Source organism: Rattus rattus, chromosome 14, assembly GCF_011064425.1.
Source record: "Rattus rattus isolate New Zealand chromosome 14, Rrattus_CSIRO_v1, whole genome shotgun sequence".
Classification (NCBI taxonomy): domain Eukaryota; kingdom Metazoa; phylum Chordata; class Mammalia; order Rodentia; family Muridae; genus Rattus; species Rattus rattus.
This window is the reverse complement of record NC_046167.1, coordinates 78,490,498-78,517,605: the sequence shown is the minus strand read 5'-3', so window position 1 is coordinate 78,517,605 and position 27,108 is coordinate 78,490,498. Positions and strand designations below refer to the sequence as shown.

The 27,108-nt window shown below is 46.1% G+C and overlaps 2 protein-coding genes and 1 long non-coding RNA gene across 5 annotated transcripts in view; 1 reads left to right on the top strand and 2 right to left on the bottom strand.

Moving 5' to 3' along the window:
* Positions 1-23,280, top strand: part of Naa35 (N-alpha-acetyltransferase 35, NatC auxiliary subunit) — a 53,808-nt gene extending 30,528 nt beyond the window's left edge. For all 3 annotated transcript variants that reach the window (XM_032885053.1, XM_032885052.1, XM_032885054.1), the window contains 11 exons: positions 1,199-1,258; positions 3,853-3,959; positions 12,115-12,181; positions 13,752-13,850; positions 14,531-14,709; positions 16,529-16,665; positions 17,647-17,714; positions 18,374-18,514; positions 18,834-18,956; positions 22,191-22,271; positions 22,895-23,280. In XM_032885053.1, the coding sequence (XP_032740944.1) occupies positions 1,199-1,258; positions 3,853-3,959; positions 12,115-12,181; positions 13,752-13,850; positions 14,531-14,709; positions 16,529-16,665; positions 17,647-17,714; positions 18,374-18,514; positions 18,834-18,956; positions 22,191-22,271; positions 22,895-22,954 (1,122 nt within the window). In that variant the 3' untranslated portion in view covers positions 22,955-23,280. The remainder of the gene's footprint in view (positions 1-1,198; positions 1,259-3,852; positions 3,960-12,114; positions 12,182-13,751; positions 13,851-14,530; positions 14,710-16,528; positions 16,666-17,646; positions 17,715-18,373; positions 18,515-18,833; positions 18,957-22,190; positions 22,272-22,894) is intronic.
* On the bottom strand, positions 11,418-16,172 carry LOC116883807. The gene is made up of 2 exons (XR_004385791.1): positions 15,353-16,172; positions 11,418-13,888 (listed from the first exon to the last, which is right to left on the bottom strand). It is a non-coding gene; the product is annotated as an uncharacterized LOC116883807 (long non-coding RNA).
* Positions 23,281-23,521: 241 nt separating the features above from the next.
* The window catches only part of Golm1 (golgi membrane protein 1), a 39,107-nt gene continuing 35,520 nt past the window's right edge, over positions 23,522-27,108 (bottom strand). Inside the window, exons 9-10 of the mRNA XM_032885051.1 lie at positions 26,690-26,797; positions 23,522-25,761 (exon numbers count right to left, since the gene is read on the bottom strand). Coding sequence (XP_032740942.1) covers positions 25,652-25,761; positions 26,690-26,797 — 218 coding nt within the window. The 3' untranslated portion in view covers positions 23,522-25,651. The remainder of the gene's footprint in view (positions 25,762-26,689; positions 26,798-27,108) is intronic.

Below are 27,108 nucleotides of genomic sequence, written 5' to 3'. Positions count from 1 at the left end.
TCTTGGTATTAATCTACTATGAATCCAGTTACCTGGTTACTAATTCTCTTCCTCTCTCTTCCTCCCTTCCTCCCTCCCTTCCTTCCTTCCTTCCTCCCTTCCTCCCTTCCTTCCTTCCTCCCTCCTTCCTTCCTTCCTTCCTTCCTCCCTTCCTCCCTTCCTTCTTCCTTCCTTCCTCCCTCCTTCCTTCCTTCCTCCCTTCCCCCCTCCCTTCCTCTCTCCCTTCCTTCTTTCCTCCCTCCTCCCCTCCTTCCTTCCTTCCTTCCTTCCTTCCTTCCTTCCTTCCTCCCTTCGTCCTTCCTCCTCCTTCCTTCCTTCCTTCCTTCCTTCCTTCTTCCCTCCCTCCCTCCTTCCCTCCCCTCTCTCTCCCTTTCTTCCTTCCTTTCTTCCTTCCTTCCTCCCTCCCCCCTCCCCTTCCTTCCTTCTTTCCTTCCTTCCTTCCTTCCTCCCTCCCTCCCTCCCTCCCTTCCTTCCCTTCCTCCCTTCCTTCCTTCCTTCCTTCCTTCCTTCCTTCCTTCCTTCCTTCCTTCCTTCCTCCCTTCCTTCCTTCCTTCCTTCCTTCCTTCCTCCTTCCTCCCTTCCTCCCTTCCTTCCTTCCTTCCTCCCTCCCTTCCTTCCTTCCTTCCCTTCCTCCCTCCCTTCCTTCCTTCCTTCCTCTTCCTTCCTTCCTTCCTTTTTAGGGTGTGTCTCTGTTGTTACATGCTGTGTTGTCTGTGTGGGTGTGTGCACATGAGCGTATGTGTCTGTGGAGGCCCGAGGTGTCCCCCTCTGGAACTGGAGTAAGAAGCAGTTGAGGTTGTGAGCTGCCTAATGTGGGTTCTGGGAACCATGGTCAGTCCTCAGCAAGAGCAGTGCATCCTCTAAACTTCCGGACTCTTTCCAGCTAGCATGCACACTCTCTTGTTTTAACTGGGAGCTCACGTTCTGTCCTCAGTTGTTGTTAAGATCATTTTCTTGGTGTACAAATGGAATGTGATGAGCACATTATTCTTTTGTTTGGTTCCTGAAGAGGTTTTGTAGATTCTAAAGTTAATGTATTGGTATAATTGGACATTTTCTATATAACTGTTCTGTAATTCTTTATCTTATTTTAATAATAGTAGAATATTATTTCCAAAAATAGATACTTTATATGCAGACATCTTTGGCTTTTGTTTAATCTGTTAATGATACCTCTTTTTCTCTGTGTATCTATCAGGATTTTTTCTGTGAATTTAGTGAACAGTCACCATGTGTTCTTTCAAGATCTCTGTTACAAGTAAGTTCTACTATTTTATTGATGAACAAAAAGCAGATGCTCTTAGAGGTGCTGCAGTGATAACTACATTGGGTTTCATTTTGTCTTCGCTTGCACTTGATGTGCGAGTCCTACACTACTGAGCTGTGCCCCCCCACTCAGGGAAATCCTGACAAGTGTACTGATGGGCCACGAAACAGACCTCAGAAGCTCTACAACCAGAAAAAAACCTTCCAACTTAAGAAATAAAAGGACAAATTGAGTGGGAAAGAAAAGGAAATAGCAAAGGTCAGAGCAGAGATCAGTAAGACAGGAACCAGACAGTAGAGAAGGCCAGTGCACCTGAAGGCTGCTTAGAGACAACAGGAAGATTGGATAATTATAAGAGTAATGTGAGGGTGTTGTGCAAGCTATAAAAGCCCTTAGACTAAATAACATGCGCTGTCAGGACAGGCTCCTAAGACTTAAGCATAGTGTGAGCAACCCTGCATCTGTTGAGTATATTGAAATCGTAGTCAAAACCTTCCAACAATGACGATTCCAAGCCAGTTCAACATAGTCCCTTTCAGAAACTAGAAAGGACAGAGCAGTTAGGGTCTGAGGCCAATATTAACTCAGCAACAAAGCCAAACTGACATCACAAACATGGGGCACCACTGAAGTGTCCCTCAGAACAGAAAGTAAGCCATGGCAGACTGAAGCCCGGACTGTAGCGAGCTCTGATTACTTCATGACCAGTGGGTTAGTCCCGGGGATGAGACCAGTGGGGCTCAGCATTGAGACTTCACGTACTTTACCATCCGATTGGAAAGCTCAGTAAATTAAGAAAAATGTGTTAATTTGTGGTTTTAAAAACCAGAAGTAGAAGATAACACTTTTAATAAAGGTCTGTACAGAAAATCCTACATAAGGACAACAGAGTTTCTATGTAGAATGCCAGGGAGTCTACAAAGAACGTGTTAGAAAGAGTGGACGAATTAGTAAGATGAGTGTAAAAAGTGATTTCCATGCACCTACAGTAAACAATGAGAGTTTTAATCTAGTGCTGTCGTGCCAGTGAGATGACTGGGTGAGCAAAGGTGTTTGTCATGCACACCGGGACACTCGTTCCATGCCCAGAACAACACAGCTGTCCTCTGACGTCTATACTTGGGTCATGTGTTTTCTCTCCTTTACAACCCAGTTGTCGTCACCTTTGCCATGCCCTGAATACCCCTCCTCCTAGTCCTAGCCTAAAAATCCATTCCCCCCATCATCCAGTCCCCTTCTCCTCAGAGAAGGGGAAGACCCCTTTGGGTACCACCCTATTTTAGAACATCCAGGCACACTAGGCCTAAGCACATCCTCTCCCACTGTGGCCTTACCAGGTAGTCCAGTTAGGGGCACAGAATGCAGTGGTAGGCAGCCTCCAGTTGATAGCAGACCCACATGACGACTAAGGTGCACATCGGCTACAAAGCTATAGGGAGCCTAGTCCAGCCCTGCGTGCTTTTCGGTTGGTGGCTCTGTCTCTGTGAGCCCATACAGGCCCATGTCAGTTGACTCTATAGGTCCCCCACTCACCCACAAGGTACCTCGAGCACTGCCTGCTATTTGGTTGTGGGTCTGTCTGCGTCTGTTTCTGTGTGCTGCCCCATGAAGCCTCTCAGGAGAGTTGGACTCTCTTTAAAGTTCAAAGTGCTGTGTGCAGCAGCATAAGTGAGAAGCCTCAGCTCGCACAAGAGAGCCTCTGCTTAGGATCGAGACACCAGAAACATGTCAAGTCGGAGGAGACAGGAACCTTTTTATAAACTGGAGGGATCGATGTTTAAGTCGTTACATTTCCCCAGACTGATCTGTACATTGGTAGTAATGTCATTCAGAACGACAGTGTGAGCTTGGGTAGCTGTCAGACTCTAAACTGTCTGTGGAAAAGATGAGGAACTCAAGGAGCAAAACCAGTCTTGAAGGGGACAAAGAATGGGGAGAGGTTGAGGGCTCTCCCACACTGCAGTATTGGCAAGTGATTGATGAGTCGCTGCAGCTGGTTAGATGGGTCTGCTCGAATATAGGCTTCCACTATATAAGCTCTTACTGAGAGGCAAATGTCACCAAATAACTGAGTAGTAGGATGGGCAGTATTTAGCAGAGGTCTGTTGTGATCCCACTACTTCAGCTCAACATTATCCTTCTTGACTTGGGATATTTACACTTTTACATGCTATTTAATCTGTATCAAAATGTGCCTTGAATAAAGAAAGATTCGTGAGGGCTGGAGAGATGACTCAGTAGTTAAGAGCCCTGGCTGCTCTTCCAGTGGACCCAAGTTGGACTCCCAGCACCCACATGTCAGCTCTTAACCATCTGTAACTCCCATCACAGAAGACCTGACTCCCTGTTCTGACCTCCACTGACATGCAAGCATGTGTGTGGTACAGACACACACATTCAGACACACAGCATAAAAATTAAAAGAAGTAAGGATTTGCAAACTGATTTATAAAAAAAGTGTCTCCCTGTTTTTGTATTTTAAGTCGTTTATATTCTGTAGTATTTACAGGAAGTGCATGTTTCAGTGTGATGGCTGCATATGGCAATGGTAGTAATGCACGGATATGTCTGATGCTTATTTTAAGACTACTTTCCTCGTGGATAACAAAAAAGTCTTTGGGACTCATCTCATGCAAGACATGGTGAAAGATGCCCTCCGGTCCTTCGTCAGTCCTCCGGTGCTCTCCCCCAAGTAAGTGCTACCAGACGGGCTAGGTCAGCTACTCTGCACCTCTTAGAGATGAAGGCCTCTTAGACCAGTCTTCATATACACGTGTCAGTTCTGTGCAGATCGCTCTCCTTGTCATAGAGGCTGGGTGAGGGCATCAGCCATCATCTGAGCTGTTTTGTTTTGCCCTGTATGACTAGGGCTTTTTTTCCCCCAACAGTGAGGAAAGCACTGAGTCTCCATTTCACACAGAGAACCTCGCATTTGTAAAACCATGAGAAAGGAAATGCATTTTCATACATGGAATGGTGACCAGTAGTTTAACTTTCTCACTGAGTTGTTGAGTAAGTCAAACCCATGACATGTAAAAGTGTGGTCATTGTTTATGTCTGGGTTTCTAGGAAATAGGTCAGTATTCATGTCAGTGTATTTAGAGATGTTGCCAGGAGAAGCCAGCAGTGCTGTAGGCCAGCAGGACATGGAAAGGAAGCAGCTCGGGCGTACCGTGCACTCCACTGCCGTTCGTTCAGGTCTGTGGGAAGCTCTTCATATAGTGTAGGTTTCAAGCTCAGGAGTTCCTCCCAGGGATAAAGGAGGCTGGAGATAACAGCTGCCATTCCCCTTCATGTTCATGTTCTGTTCATGAATGGTCTTTGTGACTGCCTAGAAAGCTTGGTGTGCTTTGGTCTAGACCCTTGTCCTCTGCCTGCGCCTGTAGCCTCCTCTTACTGCTTTTGCTGTCCCATCTGCCTCAGTCTGCCTGGCTTTCTTGCTGTTTTGGAAGTGTGTGGGTTCTCTCACCTGCTGGTCTTTACAAGGGGTGAAGGATGGGGGCCATGGTGCTCTGCAGCCACTGCCTTGTCTGTGCAGTGTCTCCCTCGTGTGTGCCTCCCTGGGCACCTTGCTCCAGTTAACGCCTACCCTCAGTCCCTGTTTCTCTCAGTTTCCTGCTTTGTTACTATGCTGCTCTCTCCAATTAGAGCACAAGCTTCAGAGACACAATGTGAGGGCTACAGCTGAGGCTGGCAAGTAGTAAACACCCAGTAAATGTTTGCTGAAGGAGTGAAGAAGGGCAGGGTAGATGGTGTAGGCTACACTCACACATCTTGGATGTTCAGATAAGGTTTGTGTTGAGTGGGAAGCTACTCAGGTATTTAAGAGGGAAATGGAATATAGAAGGAGGGGAACTGGTGATGAGAAAGAGTGGAGAGCTGTGTATGCGGATGGGTGAACGAAGGGCAGGGCAGAGACAACGCAGATTTGGTGATGTAGTGATTGAATGGGGGAGAGGGAGAGAGAAGAGGAGAGAGAGGAGAGTACCGCACATCCTTCCTTTCCTGCTTTCCACTCTATCCCTGTGAGACAGTCTCTCATTGAATCTGGAGCTCTCCATTTTTGTCTAGGTTAGTGGTCAGCCAGCCTCCAGACTTCTATTCCCAACACAGGGAGTGTGAGTAGCCATGCCTGGCTTTTGTGTGGGTGCCGTGAAACAGCACTCAGTCCTCATGCTTGCCCAGCAAGCTCTCTTCCTGCTGAGCCTTTTCTTCAGCCCCTTATGTAGTTACAAGAGCTAGATCAAATTCTAAAAAAACTATAAAATTTCCACTTCATCCAATACTGATATAGGAAGAAATAAAAGCTCACATTGGGACACTATGACCAGTAGGAGTTGTTAAGCTCCCCTGTGACAAGTGATGAATCTCACATTAACTCGAGAGGGTGTTTATTGGCCAAGATAGTTTTCCTCTGGATTGCTCATTCAGATCCTCTGCTTCCTAACCTCTCTCAGAGTGGCTTCCCTCCATGTTTAAACGTGGAGATTATAGGGAGGTGATGTAGTGCACCTGCTGGTACTTTTCCTTAGACCGCTTGCCACATTAACACTGCCTGTGATGGGAAACTGGCCTGCCAGTCCATTTGTCTGCTCCTGTCCGCTCCGTCTCCTGGGACAAGCTCCTAAAGATGAAGCCTGCTCATCTAGGCTGTAGAACCCTGTCTCTGACGAGTGTGGCAGATTCCATGTTCTTCCCTTCCCTCCTTTAGTCTCCGGTCACTGCCCTCATCACTGCTTTCTTTTCCTTCCCTATTCAGAAGTGACTCTGACTTGTTTCCAAGGGTGTGTGTTAAGGATTTAAGCTTTTTCTGCCCCTGGGCTCAAAAGTTGAGCAGGGACTTTAGGAGTAACTTCCTTGATGAAATGTTTTAGAATAGACTTTTGACATTGTTGCCTTCAGAGAGATTTGTTTGAAACATTTACTTTAAAAATGAGCTACTGTAGGTGAATATAATTTTGCTTTATATTCAGTACTCTGTATTGCTTTCTAAAAATAGTATAAAATTTTAAAAAGGTTCAAAGGTCGTCTTTTAAGTATTTAAATTTTAAGTAAATACTGAACAACTATTTGTTGTTTGTTTATGATTTTGCCAAATTATGATCAGATCTTGCTTGTAAAGTCTACTGTTTAGTTTTATTTATTATATGGTTAAGTGTGTAACTGATTTTCGAGTCTGTAACATACATAAGAAAAAAATCCTATTCTTCGAATTCAGTTGGTGTCCATCTGTTCAGTTGAATTGGGTTATTTGTTTCTCTCTCCCTAGATGTGCCTGATTCCAAACTGTATGTGACTACATATTCATGGATGGGTGTAGGTGCGTGTGCGTGTGCGTGTGTGTGTGTGTGTGTACGTGCGTGTATGTACGTGTGTGTGTGTGTGTGTGTGTGTGTGTAATAATTCTGAGTGAAATTCGTCTTCCAGATGTTTTGTATGAAATCCTGTTTTGTGTTAATCTTGGCTGCTCTATCCATGCAGCTTCCTGATGAACAGAGTTAAACTAGGACTGTGTTCTGTCCCACGCTATGCTTAATGCTTTGTGCACCACCATTTCATGCCGAATATTACCAGCCCTGCTTTCCTATTAACGTTTGTCTTGTTTTTCATCGTTCAAATCTCTGTATGTACAAATAAATGTTAAACCTGAAAATTGAAAGTAGAAAGACCAAATCCACAATCATCCAAACAAGCTTTTAGAAAGGTGCACCCAGAACAGGCCATCCAGCTGTCTACCCTAAGTCAGGGTGTGGAGGGCAACCCCAGACACTGAGGAAGACATATTTTTGCTTTGCTTTGCTCTGTCTTGCTTTGCTTTGTTTCTTCAAGGTAGGGTTTCTCTGTGTAGATATGGCTGTCTTGGAACTCACTTTGATCAGGCTGGCCTTGAACTCACAGACCCCCCCACCTCTGCTGTGAGTGCTGGGATTAAAGGTGTGTGACATGGTTCAGGGTCTCAGGGGTAGAGGGTTTCCAAACGCAGGACTTGGTGCTGAAGTAGGTGGTGTTAGAGCAGCAGAGCATGAGCATAACAAACTAGTCATGATGGCCTCCCGGAGCAAAGGCAGGCGGCTACTCCTGAGCTGGGAACCCTGGTGGGTGGAGCAGGCCCTGAGGTACATCCTAAGCAGCAGTGAGCCTGGCTGGGCTTCACCATAGGAGGCTAAGGTGGAGGCAGGCTGGCCCTTCTGCAGACCTGTCTTCTTGTCACTTCAGAAGTGTGCTCTGTGCTCTGCTCAGCTGCTTGTTGTACTGTTTATTGAAACATGGTATTTTACTAATTCTTCTGCTTACTGTTTATTTTCTTTATTCTACTCTTTTGTTTTCTGGGTTGATGGTGCTGTTTAATTTCCCGTTTTCTTTTCTAGTTTGGAAGTTCTAGTGCGTTCTCCTCTACATGAGTGTGCTGCTGTTTAGGGCAAAATGTCTTTATCTGTGTCTCTTCAAGAATCATGTGCTGGCACTGCAACCCTGTGTGTGACGCTACTGTGATCAAAATACAGAAACTCCAGGGCAACCCACAACACTACTGAGGAGAATGGGGCCTTTGAGAAGTAGCAGTCATCAGGCTGTCAGGCTGTCTGTCATGTGAAGAAAGACACAGGGAGCTGGCCCTCTCTGCTGTCTCCTTCATTTTGGAGGTGATGGTGTTTGGCAGGCGCTTGAGTGGCTGAGATGGCCCCTGCATGGGTAGAGTTTTCGAATGGACCAAGCAGCTGAAAGGGTCCTAGGCTTGGGCCTTGTGAGTCACACTGAATAAACACATTGGAGGCAGCGGTGGCAGGGGCGGGGGGGGGGGGGCGGTATCTTCATGTATGTGAGTGAGTACACTGTAGCTGTCTTCAGACACACCAGAAGAGGGCGCCAGATCCCACTACAGATGGCTGTGAGCCACCATGTGGTTGCTGGGAATTGAACTCGGGACCTCTGGAAGAGCAGTCAGTACTCTTAACCCCTGAACCATCTCTCCAGCCCTCTTTTTTTTTTTTTTTTTTTTTTTAATGGAAGCAGCAGTTCTTCTGCTGTTTGTTCTAAAATTAAAGAAACTAATAGCTTGCATTACATTTGTGCCGATTTTGAAGTTAAAACAGTACTTAAAAAGTATTTTTATGGGGGTTGGGGATTTAGCTCAGTGGTAGAGCGCTTGCCTAGCAAGCACGAGGCCCTGGGTTCGGTCCCCAGCTCCAAGAAGAAAAAAAAAAAAAAAAAAAAAAAAAGAAAAGTATTTTTATTTCATTTAAAAGTACTACTAAATAAATCCATTACATGTTAACGACGTGAATAACATGGAAAATACATATTTTTGAGTTAGAATATTAAGAAAATTATCTTTATTTTGGCAAATCTAAAATTTTCTCACTAGAAATTGGCTGTGTTATCTGCTTCCTATCTGCTTCGTGTCACAGCCAAAAAGACCTTGGCAACAGAACGTGGGTGTGAGAGAGGGGCGTGTGTGTGTGTGTGTGTGTGTGTGTGTGAGAGAGAGAGAGAGAGAGAGAGAGAGAGAATATGAATATGAGAATACAACAGAGGGCAAATGAAATCTTAGGATTTGGTTTTGAGACAGGGCCTCCTGTGTAGCTTTGTCTGTCCTGGACTCACTGTGGAGATCAGTGAGATCTGGGACTCAGACCTGGAGACCCCTCCCCCTGCTCTTGTCTCCTCCCCTGCCCCCCTCATCCTTTCCTCAGTCTGCAGCTTAGACCGATGGTTCTTTTAAAGCTATTTATACATTTGACACTTTCATTTATTTTTCTCATTTGAATCTTAATATTTTTTCAAAGGTAACCTGTGTCAAACTGTTTTGTAGTTTTCAAACAGTTTCATGTAGGCTGCGTTTGAACTCTCAATCCTTGTGCCCCTACCTCTCCAGTGCTGGGAATACATTCCCATGCAAATGAGCATAACAGTTAGATGCAAAACTTGAAGTTTTTGAAAATCCACACTGTAACATTCTGTGGTTTTCTTGCTGTTCTACAGTTGGATGTCCGTGCTTTATGTTTTGCTGTATTAAAATTGGTGCTGTATGGCACCTTTACTATGTCTCTGCATGTGAGCTATATACTTACAACCATACTTCTGAATCGTAAAGCTGCATGCATCTCAACTTCGTTTTCTCACCTTGCCCTCCAAAGTGATTGAAGCGATGTCATGCTTCTACACTGTAAATATCCAGGTGTGGGTGGCACACACCTTTAACCCCAGCATTTAGAGGCAGAGCGAGGGGATCCCGGAGTTAAAAGCCAGCCTGCTCTACAGAGTGAGTTTCAGGATAGCGAGGTTTACAGAGAAACCTTTCTTTCTTGAAAAACAGAATAAATAATAAACAGTATAAGTAGTGCTACTTCTCTCACAGTCTAGCCTTTGGTAGTCTGACACACACACCGGATCTTGCAGAGGGCACTAATCACTAGTGTGTCTAGCTTGTTTTGAGCCCTCTGTTGAGCTCCTAGCATGCCTGTCTCTGAAGTGCTGCAATCTTGTCATTTGTGTGTGACACTTCTCTCATCACCTACACTGTACAGTGCTTCTCGTATTATCTGCCTCATGGATATTGAGTTCACTCAGGTCTGCTCGCAGCCTTCAGACCACTGTTTGTGCCACCTTTGCAGATCTGTGCAGACTAGGAATGCACAGAACACTGAATGCTACTTCAGTACAAGCTTCTCACACTTGGTCGTGAAGCCCTGAGAGTTCTATAACTGATTGTGGTTGTCACAAAACACTGGAAAGCAGGAAAAGATTATACTCTACTAATAGATACCAAACATGTGACCAGAGAAAACTGCAGAAAACTGGCCCTGTGTCCTCTGCGAACATTGCTTTTCACTTATTGCCCATGGTGTTAAAAACTTTCTTGGAGTTGAGGGGGTGAACCCTATGCCATAGCATGGAAGAGGAGGTTCAAGAACAACTTGCAGGATTTGTTTTCCCCCTTCTCCCATGTGGGTTCTGAGGATCGAATTTAGGTTTACCCTCTGAGCCGTCTGTAAGGGCTAGCCTTATCAAATGGTCACCATGCATAGTGAGAATCAGCTGTGTGTAGGGCCAAGTTCATAGTGTGGCAACCCTAGCAGTAGTTCTGCTGCTGTGAACTATCAGACCAAGGGGAAACCGATACCAGGCTGCAGGAGGAGCTTAGTAGTGACGGTTTTGATTCGGGGTGTGTGTTTGTGATGGCTTTTCAACATGTAGACCACACTGCCCTTGAACTTACTGAGTTCCTTCTGCCTTTGCCTGTCAATTTCTGGGATTACAGGTGTACACCACCATGTCTAGTCATGGTAGACTTGGGATCTTGCATACACAAGGCCCTGCGTTCTATCCCACCATGTGCTGTTTTAATTCTCTATTTTTATTTTTCTTTGTAAGTAATTCAAATATTTCCTCTGGCTCTCTAGCATTTCTTTTCAAGATTTCAGGAGTTTTACCAGAATAGTCACATGGCTTTTAGCCAGTCTTACCTAGAGCTCACCGTTAAGTCTACAGATCGTATCATTTTCCATGTTACTGCTTGTCTGGCCATTGTCTTGCTTCTCTCCTTTTACATCACCTTCACTAGGACTTTTGTTGCTTTGGTAACACTGTGACCAGAGTAACCTGGGAAGTGAAGGGTTTATTTCCGCTTGCAACTGTCCGGTCACTTCCCATCACATAAGGGAAACCAGGGCAGAACAAGGCAGGAGCTGATGCAGAGAGGAAGTGGAGAACACTGCTCACTGCCTGCTCCTTCAGGCTGAGCCTGCCCTCTTATAGCACACAGGACCAGCCCAGGGGGCACCACCCACCGTGAGCTGGAAAAGGCCTACAGGCTGACTTGGTGGGGGCTTTCCCCAGGCAAAGTTTCATCTTTCAAAAGGACTTCAGCTCGTGTCAAGTTGGCATAAACCAGCAGCACACATAGCTGATGCCCTAGGTCTTCCGATCACCTCCAGGTATTCTTTGTGACTTCTGTGTCACGTCAGGTTCTGCTGTTGTCAGGCAGTGCCTTCTGTCTTCCAAAAGGTTGTTTGTGAGCATCTTTCTGTCAGCTGCTTAGATTTCAGCTTGAAGATCATTTAAGGAGCCAGAGAGGTTTTTCATTACAATTTTATTATTTGTCAATTAAAGACAGAGTCTTCTAGCTTCTTTTTCTTTTTTCCTTCCTTCCTTCCTTCCTTCCTTCCTTCCTTCCTTCCTTCCTTCCTTCCTTCCAATGAGTACTTGCCTTATTCCTGGTGTTCCGCTTTGCTACCTCCTGGCTGCCTGACCTTCTGTGTTGTGTGGTCAGGGCTCTGCTTCTCTTTGAGGCTTGTGAGATTGCTCATCTCTGTCAGAGTTCTATTAAGGCACCAGGAGAAAATCTCTTCTGATTTTCTTTCGTTGCCTCAGATCCCACATCACTGGTCTCTATGCACTTTGTCTTTAAAATCCTGGTATCTTTCAGCCTCTGTGCCTACTCCAGGACTAGGTGACAGGTCCTTAAAGACTGTGAGGAAGGGGCAGTTAGGTGAGGAGAAAAAACAGCACTTCAGAAGGAGAGTAGACAAGTCCAGTGTTTTCCAATCTCTGGTTGCAAATGAGGCTTTTTCTTGAAATTTAGTGCTCTCTGTAGATTATGAGAGGATATTATTGTAGAAGTGACAGATGGCCCGGGAGACACGGGCTTTAGATGTTCTGGTCTCACTACACGCATGTGTATACACACGTGTGCAAAGCACAGGACTATGGAATGCTTAACATCATGCTAGTGTTCCTCAGCCTAGTCATGGATTTGGTTGTTTTCTCTGTCAGTAGCATGTAGTAATCACTGCTTCTTTGTCTAAGCTACACAGTCTGATGTTAGTGACGTGAACATTGTTTTACAGGTGTTGCCTGTATAATAATCACCAGGCTAAGGACTGCATCGACTCCTTTGTTACTCACTGTGTTCGGGTAAGAACCGCAGTTTGGGTTGTTATGATGGCTACTTGGCAGATTATGCCGCTCAGTTCTTTTGTGTTATTCATTTCACATCTCTTGTTCTCATCTAGTGAATACGTTAACATTTCTGTCTCCTCTTACTGCTTGAGTAAGCGGCTTTATGGCCTGTACTCTTTACATGTTCAGATAACTACTACTGTTGGTGAGGACCAGAAATGAGACATTATAGCTCTCTTGTTCTCTAGTATGCTTTATAAATGGACATGCGAGCTTCACTTTTGGCCTTAAAAAGTTTTTTGTAACATTCCTATATGATTATCTTGGAACTGTGGTAATGAAAAGGATTCTATATAAATTAAGACTGTTAAACTTTTTTTTTTCCAGTTTGGGAAAATATACAGATTTGTAGATTTAAGTTACCAGTCATTCTTATTTAATTATATAAACACTTCTCTCAGAATAATCCATTAGGAAATTCTTTAGGGGCTAACTCTAGTGTATGCATGCACGTGTGCATACAAGTGTGCATGCAAATGTGAGTATGAAGGCTATTGTGTGGTGGAAGACTAAGAACACTAGATTTTATTTATGTAACATTTTATTATCATCAGGGGTATTGTTTTACTTTTTGAAAATTACCTCTTTAAAGAGTGAAATGTTAATGCTGGCTGAGCGTCACTTTTATGAAATGTGAAATACTTGGACTAAAAATGTTTCAGATTTTGGAATATTTGCATAGAATTTGTGGGTTGAGCATCCCTGTTTCAAAAACCTGAAATCCAGCATGTTCCCGAGTATGGGGTTTTAGTGTTATCTTGATACTCAGAAAATTTTTGAAAACTGGACTTGGTGATACTTGCCTTTTATGCTAACACTCAGGAAATGGCCAGGGGATCACCACTTCAGGATCACTCACCCTCAGCCACATAGTGAGTTCAAGGCCACCTTGGACTACATCAGACTCTGTCTTGATTTATTTATTTATCTAGTTATTTATTTCTAGTTATTTGAGTTTTCAGATGAGAGATGCCCTCTGTACCTCTTAACTATTCTAAAACAGTTGCTGTGGCAAAGACAGCCTGTCAGAGCTTACCAACCCAAGCTCTGTTCTGTTTCAGAGAAGCCAGTCACATTTCCTAAATGCAGGCTGCACACTACGTGTCTGTTGTTGGATTAGTATAGTGTCCCGGCTTCTACAGGATGCTGTGTTTTAGATCCTTAGGAATAGGAGAGCCAGAGGTAGGAGCCGTGACTCAACCATCACAAAAACATGAGCATTGTAATCTTGACTTACTTTAAAATAAGTAGAAGAGAAATCGCAGGACAATTATTGAATGAAGTAGTGTACTTTTTGCCATGGGAAATCATATTTCACAAAAAGCTACCTTTTTCCACCCACTTATAAATTCTGATGTTGACGTCTTTAAAAATGGGCACCTGTGTAAGAAGCATCAGCAGTGTAATTGTGCATGTCCCTGCGTGTGTGCATGCATTTAAACAAGAGTTAAGAACTTGGCATATTGTTTCTTTTCGGAAAAAGAAAGTTTGTGTTGACAGTTACTAAGTTGTCTGTGTGTTACAGCCATTTTGTAGTCTTGTTCAGATCCATGGCCATAACAGGGCTCGGCAGAGAGACAAACTTGGTCACATTCTTGAAGAGTTTGCTACCTTGCAAGATGAGGTAAGAGCCAGATGTCTGTCTGTAAAATTCACCAAGTCCTAGATTACGAGAACAGCAAGCTCCGTGAGCGCGCCCACCTGCAGTCACAGCTGGGGAGTGTGAGACAGCCTTTAGCTTCTGAAAAGCAGTTCTCTCTGATATAACTTAAGATTTAGCAGTTTTATGCTCCAGAGGAAAAGTGCTCTTGAAGAAATGGAAGAATATACTTTGTAAGCATCTTAAATCATGTCTTTGGTCATCAAGATAAATGTGTAGAGAACTGTGGTTTCAGGGCAAGTTTACCTGATGTGCAAGTTAAAGGTGACTCCTGGCCAGCAGTGGTTCCCACTCTAACACCACAGACCTGAGGTCACAAGTTGAGGCTTGTCTGTTTTAAGACAGGGCCTGTTTCCTCAGGCGTATTTTAGCCATTGGGCTCGCAGGATCCTCCTGCTTTGGCCTCTGGAATAGACTGATGGTGCTACGTGTTTACGAACATGTACCACCTCCTTGTCTTGCATTAAAATGAATGTTTATTTTGAGGAGTAATTTGGGTAAATGTCTAGTATTGCAGGGTAAGAACTTTGTAAACCTCCCCAGAAGTACATCTGAAAGGAATACTTTTTTGGAGTGTGGGATATATTTTCAAGTTTTCTCACTGTCTACATAATTGACCGTAATGTAACAAATTATTTTGACAGGCAGAGAAGGTCGATGCAGCGCTCCACACTATGTTGTTGAAGCAGGAGCCTCAGCGACAGCATCTGGCCTGTTTAGGAACTTGGGTTCTCTACCACAGCCTGCGGATTATGATCCAGTACCTGCTCAGCGGCTTTGAGCTGGAGCTCTACAGCATGCACGAGTACTACTACATCTACTGGTGAGAGCTCGGCAGCTGACGTGATGGGAGAGCGGGGCCTCGCATGCATCTGTAAAGCATACAGTTGGGTCACTGTGTGTGCGCACATGCAATCTCTGATCACACACAAAGCTTCCAGGAGGTGGTGTATGTTGACTAGGGTCTCCATGCTGGCTGCCTTGCAAGCCCTAGGTTATTTTCCTCCCTACCATCTCACTGTGGAACGGTGGTGTTAGGGAAGCCAGGGTCTGCATTTGACATTTTTAAAGGTCAGCTCTCGGGGTTGGGGGTTTGGTAGAGTGCTTGCCTAGGAAGCACAAGGCCCTGGGTTCGGTCCCCAGCTCCGGAAAAAAAGAACCAAAAAAAAAAAAAAAAAGGTCAGCTCTGGGGATTGGAGTTAGGTTGGTAGCCTTTCTGACCAGCAGAGCCATCTTACCAGGTCCTGGAATATTTTTCTTTTGGTCATTCTTACTGTAGTTGTGGCACAGTTGGTAAAATATTTTGAGAATTAGAGCTAGTCAAAGTATACATCTCTAGTGTTGTAACATTATACAAATTTTTCCTGTTGTTGAATATTTCTATGAAAAGTACTAATAAAAATAGGTTGATTCAGCATGTTCTATTTGCAGTGGTGGAGAAAAGAGAGCACAGTTTGCTGACTTACTTGTAAAGCACTAGTCCCTGGAGTGGGTATACTTGGTGGGACATAGTGACTGCAGGGTAGTCAGTGGGAGGTAATCCATGAGATGCCATCGGCAGGTTTCCCTTCAGTGGAGGAAAGATAGAGAATCCTATGAGGGGCTGTTTGAGGCCTTCTTAGACATGGAAACCTGTAGAAAGTACGCAACAAGCAAGTGTTGACCGGCACAATGATGCTCTTGAATCATCTTTACCTGTCAAGGGATGGAGACAGTTTTAAACAGTTCCCTGTTCATCAAATGCCAAAATTTGGTACGTTACACTTTGATATTGTTTGCTTTTTAAATTTACAGTTAAATTCATTTAACTGAATCACTGCCCTGAGAGAGGAAAGACTATTGAGGTCCTTAATCAAAATGCGCAGCTGGTGTTTGGAAGGGTAGAGCCCTGTCAGCCCTTTCCTTCACCCTCTGTCCGTCCTCAGTGTGGTGAAGGATCCCCTGCTGTCTCACTGTGGAACCTTGTCCTAGAGGTTGTAGACCTGACTGTGTGTTCAGTGGGCATTCATTTGTGTCCTGTGAAGTGATGCTGCACACTACGTGTTCTCCTGAGGAGCCTCCAGCTGCCTCTCGATGTCACGCACTCCTTCATGCATAGTGGATCACCTTTGCCTCCCCTGCAGGATCTGTAATGGTAGCTTCAAAATATAATACCGAAGGCAATGTTTAACTAGTTTCTGTTGGCTGAAATGTTCTGTTTTCAACAGCAAGATGGGCTGAGTAGGTAAAAGCATTTTCCACACAAGCCTGATGACCTGAGCTCAACCCACATGAAAGGGGGAAGGAGAAAAAAGACTTTAAGGGTATTGTAATTTGTATGTATGTAGGTAATTATCCAGAAATCTTTTGAAAGTTTTAAAATGGAAAAAGGAAGAGATCACTTTCAGTGCTCATTTTATATAAGACCTACTCTTAAACTGCCCCCCCCAAAAAAAAGTGTTTTCCAAATTTTAAAGTATTTGTCCATGTGGGGTTGAGGGCGTATTGGAGAATTTGCTTGTGTTAGTCTCTGAGGCCATGGCTTCAGTCCCTCTCATCAGGATGAAGTAATAAAACCTGCCCAGTATTAGTGTCGCTTGTGTTGTGTTGGCGAAGCTGTCTCCTTTGGCTCTCTGTCACTAACTGATCTTTGTGACTGTTAGGTACCTCTCTGAGTTCCTGTACGCATGGCTGATGTCAACCCTGAGCCGTGCTGACGGCTCTCAGATGGCAGAAGAGAGGATAATGGAAGAACAGCAGAAAGGCCGCAGCAGCAAGAAAACAAAGAAGAAGAAGAAAGGTGCTGTAGACCGCCCAGCCCTGGTTCAGACAGTGTCTCTCAGTTAGCAGGTGACAGCTGTGCATGTCACATCTGGCTTTGTGAACCGTGTTTAACCTGAAAAAGTCAAATGAAGTACCATTACCTTTGACAGAAAAGTCTATGAAGAGCTGCATGTGTCTGCTGTGCTCTCTCTCTCTCTCTCTCTCCATCGCTGCTGACTGGAGGAGAGACTGGATCCCAGCCAGCATTAGTGATGGGCCTTGCCTCTCAGTTCCTTTGTAGCTCCAGAGGGCCTTAAAGCAGGAGGCAAGTTGTACTCAGTTGTACAAGCAGAAAGGATGGGAGAGTGGCAGGGTCCATCCGAGTTGTGCTGTCATGCTGCGTGTGGCACAGCCATGGGAAGCAGATGTTTCAAAGGCTCTGCATTCCTTCTTGCCTAAATTCTTTAGTACCAGCTCCTTGAAGAACACAGTCGGTTGCCTAACTTCACTTGTATTGTAAAGTTTACATTAGAGAAACAAGAAGAAACACCAATTTAAAATGCTGTGCTCTGCTCCTTTTTTCTTTTAGAGGGAATCAGGAGGAGCTGATATGGGGAAGGGTAGGTGAGCTGGGGAGGACTGGAGGAGCAGAGGAGGAGAATCTGCAGAAGGGATATAATGCAGGAGGATACAATGTATGAGGATTGAATGCATGGGGATATAATGCACAAGGATACAATGTACGAGGATACAATGTATGAGGATATGCATGGGGATATAATGCACAAGGATACAATGTATGAGGATATAATGCACAAGAGAAAGCCCCACATCCTGCTTACTTACTGAACATAAACTTCACTTCGCTTCTCTAAGGTAAACTTGATAATACAGGGGAAGTGGGCTGAAGAGTTAGGCAACTGACCGTTTTCTTCAAGGAGCTGATATTAAAGAATTTTGGCAAGAAGCAATGTCAGGGGCAGGGGAAAGTATAAAAAAGTATTTTCTCTAATTACAGTTCGTCCATTGAGCCGAGAGATCACAATGAGCCAGGCCTATCAGAACATGTGTGCTGGGATGTTCAAAGTAAGTGGCGAGAATCACGTCTTCCTGCTGTGTAACTGCCATTCATACAGAACATATTTAAAATCCCCTCTTGCCTTGATTCTCACCAGATTCTGCTGCCATCTGTCCTGGTCCCTGTCTATCTGAGCGTCCCCTTTTTCCGTTCTCGTTGTATTGGTCACGTAGATGACACCTGGCATTCCTAGTACTGTAATACGTAGGAATGGGCTCCAGCATGGCTGGCGTGAGTGTCACCAGACATTTGTTTCAAGGTTCTGGGTAGTAATTTTTAAGTTGAACTGAGAGGTGACTCATCCAAAGTTACATAAACCAAGACAGGACTTTGGGAAAGACCCTCGCCTCTGTGATTCTGCATGCGGTTCCTTCAACATCTTTTACTTAGAGTCTCAAAGCGGTAACAGAAGCCTGTGATGTGGAAGAGTGTGTGTGATCCCACTGGGGTCATTAATCCCCTGGGATTTTTAATGATACATTAAAAAACATTTAATTAATGTATCATTTTCCTCTTCGTCCTCCAATTCCTCCCATGTATCCCTCTTGATTCCATGGCCTCTTTGTTACACACACACAATGTGTATATGTATATGTGTATGTATATTTTATTTTTGTACTAATGACAATTTTTGTTCTTTCTGTTTTCGCATTCCTCCCTCCTTTAGACGATGGTCGCATTTGACATGGATGGCAAAGTGCGCAAGCCCAAGTTTGAGCTTGACAGTGAGCAGGTCCGGTACGAGCACAGGTTTGCTCCGTTCAACAGCGTGATGACGCCACCACCAGTGCACTACCTGCAGTTCAAGGTGAGCCTGGTGCCCAAGGCCATGGTGATGCCCCACCCTGCGGACCGCTAAAGATGGTAAAGGTGGAGAACGTTAGTCTCCAGTCCTTAGAGTAATTGAGATATGGGGTTCACACACACACACACATACACGCACACACACACACACACACACACACACATACACACACACACACACACATACACACGCACAGGTTAAGAACCCTGTCCCATGGGTACAGACTGAGATGTTCTCAGCATTTGCTTCAGAGTGTACAGATGGCTATTCAGTTAGAAGGTTTATATTAAACATATTGTGATAAATAATTCCTTCTTTTTAGGAAATGTCTGACCTCAGTAAATACAGCCCTCCTCCTCAGCCTCCAGAGCTGTATGTGGCAGCTAGTAAGCACTTTCAGCAGGCAAAAATGATCCTTGAGAGCATCCCCAATGCAGACCGGGAGGTAAGACGCACTACTGTACTTCCAGGAGCCATGCTTGGGGAAGCAGGCATCCTGCCACGGGGTGTTAACCTCAGGCAGTCAGCCGGGCAGTGCTGTTAACCTCAGGCAGTCAGCGGGCAGTGCTGTTAACCTCAGGGAGTCAGCCGGGCAGTGCAGTTAACCTCAGGCAGTCAGCCGGGCAGTGCTGTTAACCTCAGGCAGTCAGCCGGGCAGTGCTGTTAACCTCAGGCAGTCAGCGGGCAGTGCTGTTAACCTCAGGGAGTCAGCCGGGCAGTGCAGTTAACCTCAGGCAGTCAGCCGGGCAGTGCTGTTAACCTCAGGCAGTCAGCCGGGCAGTGCTGTTAACCTCAGGCAGTCAGCCGGGCAGTGCAGTTAACCTCAGGCAGTCAGCCGGGCAGGGCTGTTAACCTCGGCAGTCAGCCGGGCAGTGCTGTTAACCTCAGGGAGTCAGCCGGGCAGTGCAGTTAACCTCAGGCAGTCAGCCGGGCAGTGCAGTTAACCTCAGGCAGTCAGCCGGGCAGTGCTGTTAACCTCCTCAGGCAGGGAGTCAGCCGGGCAGTGCTGTTAACCTCAGGCAGTCAGCCGGGCAGTGCTGTTAACCTCAGGCAGTCAGGCAGTGCTGTCAGCCGGGCAGTGCTGTTAACCTCAGGGAGTCAGCCGGGCAGTGCTGTTAACCTCAGGGAGTCAGCGGGCAGTGCTGTTAACCTCAGGGAGTCAGCCTGGCAGTGCTGTTAACCTCAGGGAGTCAGCCGGGCAGTGCTGTTAACCTCAGGCAGTCAGCCGGGCAGTGCTGTTAACCTCAGGCAGTCAGCCGGGCAGTGCAGTTAACCTCAGGCCGGGAGTCAGCCGGGCAGTGCTGTTAACCTCAGGCAGTCAGCCGGGCAGTGCTGTTAACCTCAGGGAGTCAGCCGGGCAGTGCTGTTAACCTCAGGGAGTCAGCCGGGCAGTGCTGTTAACCTCAGGGAGTCAGCCGGGCAGTGCTGTTAACCTCAGGGAGTCAGCCGGGCAGTGCTGTTAACCTCAGGGAGTCAGCCGGGCAGTGCTGTCAGATTACAAGAATTTCAGGTAGGTCTGTTCAGCTTAACCGGTTTAAGTCTCTTCCCTCCACCCACAGGGTCTCACTCTTTTGTCCAGGCTGACCTCTTAACTCCTAGTAGTCCTCTTGCCCTCTGCCTTCCTGGTGTTAGATTAGGTCATGATCTATAATACCCAACTTCCATTATAAATCTTAAATATGAAAAATTATGTATCCAGTTACTATAGAACATTCCATGCTGGATCATCTTGAAGCAGAAGGCTATTGTAGTAAAAGACTGATCTACAAGAACTTTGAAAGCAAACATAGTTTAAGCATTTGATGGTTAAATAGTTTGCACTATCCCCAGTGTAACTGAAATACATCTACTGCACAGGAGTTAATCTTGATGTGTCTAAGTCACTGGGGGGTGGGGATGGGGGTGAGCTTCTTGATGTAACTCAGTGCAGAATGATTTAGCATCGTCTGTCAGAAACAAGCAGTGCTGGGCTCAAATGGAGTGTGCTTGCCTGTCACACAGCCTGGCGTCTGTCTCTAGCACTGCAAATAGACACATGATGATGTAGATGAGTGTCAGCATAGCAGGCTTTAACTGCAAACAGGACAGACGTAATTCAGTCACCAACAAGGTCAAGGAGATTCAGGTAGCAAGGGTTAGAACTGAGTAGTATGCCGCCATGTCACTGAAGGTTGGCAGAAAAGACTGGGTGTTATATGTGCTCACTTCCATTACAAGAGAATTCATGACTGTGCCTTAGGCTCTAAGGAGACTTTGAATGCCTTGGAGAACAGAGCAGGAAAAAGATGCAAACATCATATTCTAGTGGGGCGTGATGGCAGAGGCAGAAGGATCTCTGTGAGTTCATGGCCTGCCAAGGTGACATAGTAATAAGACTCTGTCACAAAAGGAAAAAAATATGTCTTCCCAGCTAATAAAAATGTTAGTTACAAAAATTTGAGAGAGGTTCAGTAACAGAACATTTCCTTCATTTATTCAAAGACTTATCAAGCATCCATTTTCCCAGCAGAAAATAGTTGGTCTGGAGTTGGGAGGGTTGGGAGGAGTCATGGTATATAGTGTACAGAGTGTGGAGCTCCGAAGAAGTGGGTCTGGCCGTTTTCCATAACCCACTTTAGTGAGTTCTAGACGGCAAAGTAGGCCACACAGATGTTCGGGGATGACAGACGGGGGCCACATGCTGGACTGTTTGGACAGCAGCCCCGACAGCTCTGACTTGTGACAGGGTCATCCTGCTGTTCTGCTAAAACCGACTCGTGTAGCAGAGGTGGGAGGGGGAAGCCGTGGGCAGTGGTGAGGGTGATCGGTGCTGATGCTTCTCCTTGGATTTGTTGACTTGAGGGTTGGATGTGGGACATGGGAGGAGACAGGGATGACTTGAAGGGTTTTGGCCCGAGCAACGGAATGAATTGATGTGCATGTTGCCACAGTCTGGCTTCTGACATGTCAAATTATCATCATTATTACTAGTTTTACACTTAGACTCAAGGTCTCATCCGTAGCTTAGAACTACTTCCAGGCCGCCCTCACCCAGGGCAGACCTCTTGCTCAGTGTCTCAGGCTGACCCTCTGTGTCTCCCTTTCCCATTAGATGTTTAAATGGAACTGCTGCTCAAGGCAGGCGGATATCTGTTCTGGGATTTCAGAACCCATTCTGCCCTTGTGTATTTCCACAGTGGTCAATAGCGAAGCAGTGGGAACTTGAGGGTTGTGTAAGGGAAACCTAGCAGTTGGCTTTACTGTGATTCATGTGTTCACAATGTTTAGACTAGAAACTGTCAGAAATGAGTTAATACTGCAGGGACTCAACTACCTGTCAGGAGCATTTCTGAGCTCTCCTAAGAGGGGTGCAGTGAGAAGTGCAGAGCTAGGCTGTTTCCTGCCTGTGGATCCATGGTTGTATGTGCAGCACAAGACTGCATTGACTCTGTCCTCAGAGCAGTTTTTATGGGGGGAACCATACCTTGGCTTCTAAGAGGACGGTGTGAGGAACTCACTGAAGAGAGCTTTGCTGTCAGGGGTGAAGCTGCTCCCTGAACACCACTGTGCTCTGGCTGCAGGGCAGGTACTGACTGAGGGTTCCTAAAGTGGGGGAGGGGAGGGGCGCCTGCAGTGTAGCAGCCACACCGTTCTGGCAGACACTTAGCGCCTGCCCTGATGCTGATCCCTCCTGTTTCAGGTCAGCAGGATCCTAAAGGTTGCCAAGCCTAACTTTGTGGTTATGAAGCTCTTAGCAGGAGGACACAAGAAAGAGTCAAAGGTGAGTGTGTGTAGGGAAAGGGAGTGCAGAGTTCCTGTGTGCTGTCACAACAAAGTCACCCTAAGAGGCTTGGCCACCACGTTTCCTCCAGACGTTTGAGACTTAAAATTTCTTTCTTTCCCTCCCACTCCCACATACATCACTGCTCAGCTTTTAATGCAGGTGCCAGGAGTCAGGCCTTGGGTTCTCATGCTCGCACAGCTTGCACCACAAACCTGGAGCCAACCCAGTCAGTTCCCCAGTCCTGAGACGCAAACACTGATACCATGTAGCACTCATATGGAAGGTCTGGTCGTCACAGGCGGCTCTGATGCAGTTTGCAGCTTTGTGGCATCTGCCTGTTATGATGGCCTCACCTGTTAGCCTCAAGCTGACCTGTGTTGCCTTCCTGATCTGTCTGAGCACCTTGTCCGAAGTCCATTTTCCTTTAACTTTCTCTGAACTGGCCTGGGTGTTTTCTGATGACCTCTTAAAGGAGAGACTCCGTCCGTCCTCATTTCCTTCCCTCTGACTGCTCTGCCGTTACTGAGACCAGCAGTTCCTGTTTCTGAAACACGAAGTCTGCAGGAGTTGTGTGCGCTGCGGCAAACACGCATTCACTGACTTTCTGGCTTTGCTTTCAGGTTCCTCCTGAATTTGATTTCTCTGTCCACAAATACTTTCCTGTTGTGAAACTGGTTTGAAAGAGACTGCAAAGATGACCATGTCTGCTCTGGGGTACACCAGTGTGCCACATACGGTGACATAAAGTGGCTCTCTCGAATGACAGCTTGTTACAGGAAGACTTCAGTATCAGTACAACACCCTTACCTGGGGAACGAAAACTGCTGTTTTAAAGTGGTTTGTTATACTCCATGGGTGTGACGGGCTGGAATGCATTGGTGAATGTTACATGGTTTTATTACAGACTTCATTGTAAAACTTTTTTAATGAATGATTGTGTGAAATAGTGTTTGTAAAGGTTAATAAATTTCTTGACAAAAAAAATAAATGCACTGGTACTGCTCTAGGGCTGCCCTGCTGGGGACCAGTGAGAGAGAGCACCACCACCATCATCCACCATCACCATCCACCATCCACCACCATCGCTACCATCCGAGCAAGCAGTGCCAGAATCACCCAAGCCTTAATCGCAGCACCTTGGCAGCAGGACCACACTTCAGTTAACCCTCAGCTATGTACTGTGTTTGAGGCCAGCCTGGGCTAAATGAGATTGTGTCTTAAACACCAAACAACCCCAGAAATTTAAATTTCAAAACATGAGGTTTATTTAAAGATTTAGATTCTGGTCAAATTACAAGTTGATTTTGAGGCAAGAGGATCTCTAAAGTGCGTGAGGATTGTGACTGTTGTGACACAGTTGTTAGGGTCTGTAGTCATTTGTGCAGTTGATGAGAAACCCCGTCACACTGCAGTGTCCGCTACTAGTGTCAGCCAGCATGCAGGAGTGTGCAGGCCGCTGGCTTTGGGTCTCATTTGACCATGGTGTGTCCCTTTGTTCCCATTGAGATCTGTTCTTGGTCCACCAGCCTGTGGGGTTTCCCTTTTTATATTTTAAAGGGGCAGTGCTTCCAGCAGAGTAAGCTACCCTAAAATTCAGTCTGGCTTTGTGGTTTGGCCTAAGCCTAGTGGTAGTTCATTTGGCTTACAGCAAGAATGGTCCTAAGGTTTCAGTGGCCTAACTCTAGTGTGACACTGTTTGGTGGTGAGGGCGCAGCCTGGGGCCTCCCTCACACACAGGCAGAAGCTCTCACGGAGCTATGCCTTGCCCAGCCCCCTGACAGCTTCCACTCCCCAGAAATACTCTGAAGCATGAAGCATGCCGGACTCTGCTCGTTGAAGATGCGAGTGAAGGCAGGCGTTGCTTACTCCTGGCCAGCACCAGGGTGGTCTGCTCAGCTGTCAAGCATGGCTGTTAGGCAGACTGGAGTTTTAGAACCCAGAAGGCAGAGTGTGGTCCTTACCTATTTGACTTGTTAAAAAGGAAATCAGCACAGCTTAGCAGTATCTACACTTTAAACAAGAGTGAAATTAAGGCAGAAAACAAGCACTAGAAAGCACAAAATCTTGAGCTTGGACCTAGGAGTGGGAAAGGTGTATGGTACGAACACTATGTCTGAGGCTCTGGCACGTTAGTAAGTGTAAGGAAGAAAAATGATGTGTGGCATTGGACAGTACCCATCTGAACATGGGGTTATACATGAGGTCTGGGTGGAATGGACACTAGATCTGCTTGGCTTTGCAATAAGACACAACCCAACCCACGCCTGCCACGGGGGTTTAAGTGTGTGCTTGTAAAGAGAGGCATAGTGGGGATAGGACAGCGCCTAAAGGCCACCCTGGCAGGCCCTAGTCTAACCAGACTTCTGGGTCAGCCCAGCCCTGTGCACTGGCCCACCATCAATGAACTACAAGCCTTTCAAACCTAACACTAACCTTGTGTGGCTTTCAAACGCTGTATAAACTATAGGGGGAACAGCGCCCGTGTTGCTCTTGCTTTTGTAGGTGTCCAGCTTGAAATCTGGGCGTCCTTCAGCAGTCAGCCCTTCTTCTTGGACACCTGTGTAGACATAGGTGTCTGGGCCTCTGCTCTGACTGCGCAAGCAGCCTAATGAAGGCGCTGCCCTTAGTGAGATGAATGACTTACTAGAAACTCTTTGCCCAGTCAAACAAAAACAGACCACAGGTGCTCACACTGGAGTAACTTAATAGTGTTCTGTACGTCAGAAGAATAATGAAGCTTATTTTAACCAGTCGTTTTAAACAACAACTCTCACTGACATTTGAGACAGGGACTTTCTTGCTCATCAAGCGTGGAAGTGGACTCAATGTATAGCTCTAAGCTGGCTCAGAACTTGCAGCAGCCTTCCTGCCTCAGCCTTCTGAATCCTGAAGTGAACCAGGAGTAGTAGTCACCTTCTAATTACTGGATTTATTTTTTTTTTTTTTTTTTTTTGCACAGAACAGCTTTGTGCTTAGGGCCTGTGAACACTGACTGTGGCGTCTGTGTTGACAGTGAGCTCTCCAGGCCATTGATGGGGGAGTCTGTGTGCAGCAGTGTTGAGCTGCTCAGTACCATGGACAGAAACGGACGAGCACTGCACTCAGCCTACTGTCTACACTGCCACCTACATAGGACAACATCATTTCTCTTTTTGGTGTTGACCTGGCTCAAGAAATACCCGTTAATCAAGAAAGCTTGACCAACTTTGACACCTTCTGTAGACACTTTGAAAGTACTCCCAAACTGACTGAGATGGTGCCATTATTTTTCTTTGCTAAAATGTACTGATTAAACCCCACAGCAGTGATTGGTCGATGTCCGTTTTACTTGGTACGTTTCACAGTTGTGTTACTGGTGAATCTCCATAGACCTCTCTTCAGGCTTGCTGAGGAGCATGAACTCCTACTTCATTTAGAATGTGACTCCGCTTTTCACCCCCATCAGGTAAATCTATTATGCCTCTCTTCTGAGCTTCAGCATTAAGAACTAAAAACGCAAAAACAATATTTCAGTATTAGGCATGTTGGGGAAATACTGTGGGCAGGTCTCACTTCGTTTCTACGGTTGTCACAAAGAAAACTTCACCTTCCACAGCAGCACTGCCACTTGGAATTGTTCCCATCGAGAAAGCAAAAGAAACCACAGGACAGTGAACTGTGCCACAGGACCGAGTTGAGTGGTGAGATGGCACAGCCCCATGCTCCGTGGCCTCCTTGAAAGGGCAACACCACTAACACACAATCCTTCCCAGAGCCTCCTGAACAAGTGGGACAGCAAGACAGGACACAAGGCGTCTAGCTACGGGCAGCTGCTCGCTTACAATTCCCAGAGCTTCGTGTTTATAAAAGACCTGAAGAGCGCTTGCTCCCAGAAGTTAGGCACGGTGTAGCTAGCGCACACATCTCTCCTGGAAGACAGTTAACTCTAGTGCTCAAAGCTGCAGCACCACAGGAAGCGAGAAGCTACCTGCAGAAAGCTCATGGGTTAAAGAGAAGATGCCTAAAATCCACAAAGAAGCATGTAGATTGGTAGACACTAGCTGTGCTGTATCAGCCCAGAAAGGCAGTGTGAAGCACTTGAGGTCAGTAGCACAGTGCTGCTGATGTGCGCTCAAGGAGTCAGAACCGAGAGGAGCCTCGTCAAAGACATCCTGCCTGAGCTGTCGAGGGCTCACACAGCAGAAAACTGGCTCAGAGGCAGTCAACAGAGAATCTAATGATTGTACCAACACCTAGTGTTGTTGGAAAAGCCCTAACTACTACAAGCAGGCCTTGTGATTTCTTGGGCATCTTGGCTCTAACCCTGCTCACAGGGGTTCTTCTCCCTGAACTGCCAGCTACCTCCAGCGTTATCAGTACTAATTAAAGGCAAGACAAGAAGAAAGGTGCCGGTTCCCACACACCACTGCTCTTACCACTTAGATTCCTGTCATCCCCTGCCAGGGCCGCCTGCTTCTCCCGCTCGGGCTCTGCTTCATTCTCATTCAGGTTGTAGTCATCGCCTAGATTCTGCTGGTCTCCCCCTGTGAAACCAGCAGGCCAGACACACGTGTCACTGGAACACCAGCACCAGGTCAGGCTGTCACCCAACCTCAGACGCAACCTGACTGATGGCACACGCTCCCAGTACAGATGCCCTGGAGAGGACCCAGAAGTGCCCCTCAACACTGAAGCTAAAATTCAGCATTGTTGACTGAACCCTCACACACACAAGCTGTGGTTCCAACGCACACACTCCTCAATACGCCATCATTCAGTCTGAAATTTGAGACACTAAGGAAAAGCAGCACTATCTGAGGAAGTAGGCTAATGGTGGAAACTACAAGCAGTGGTG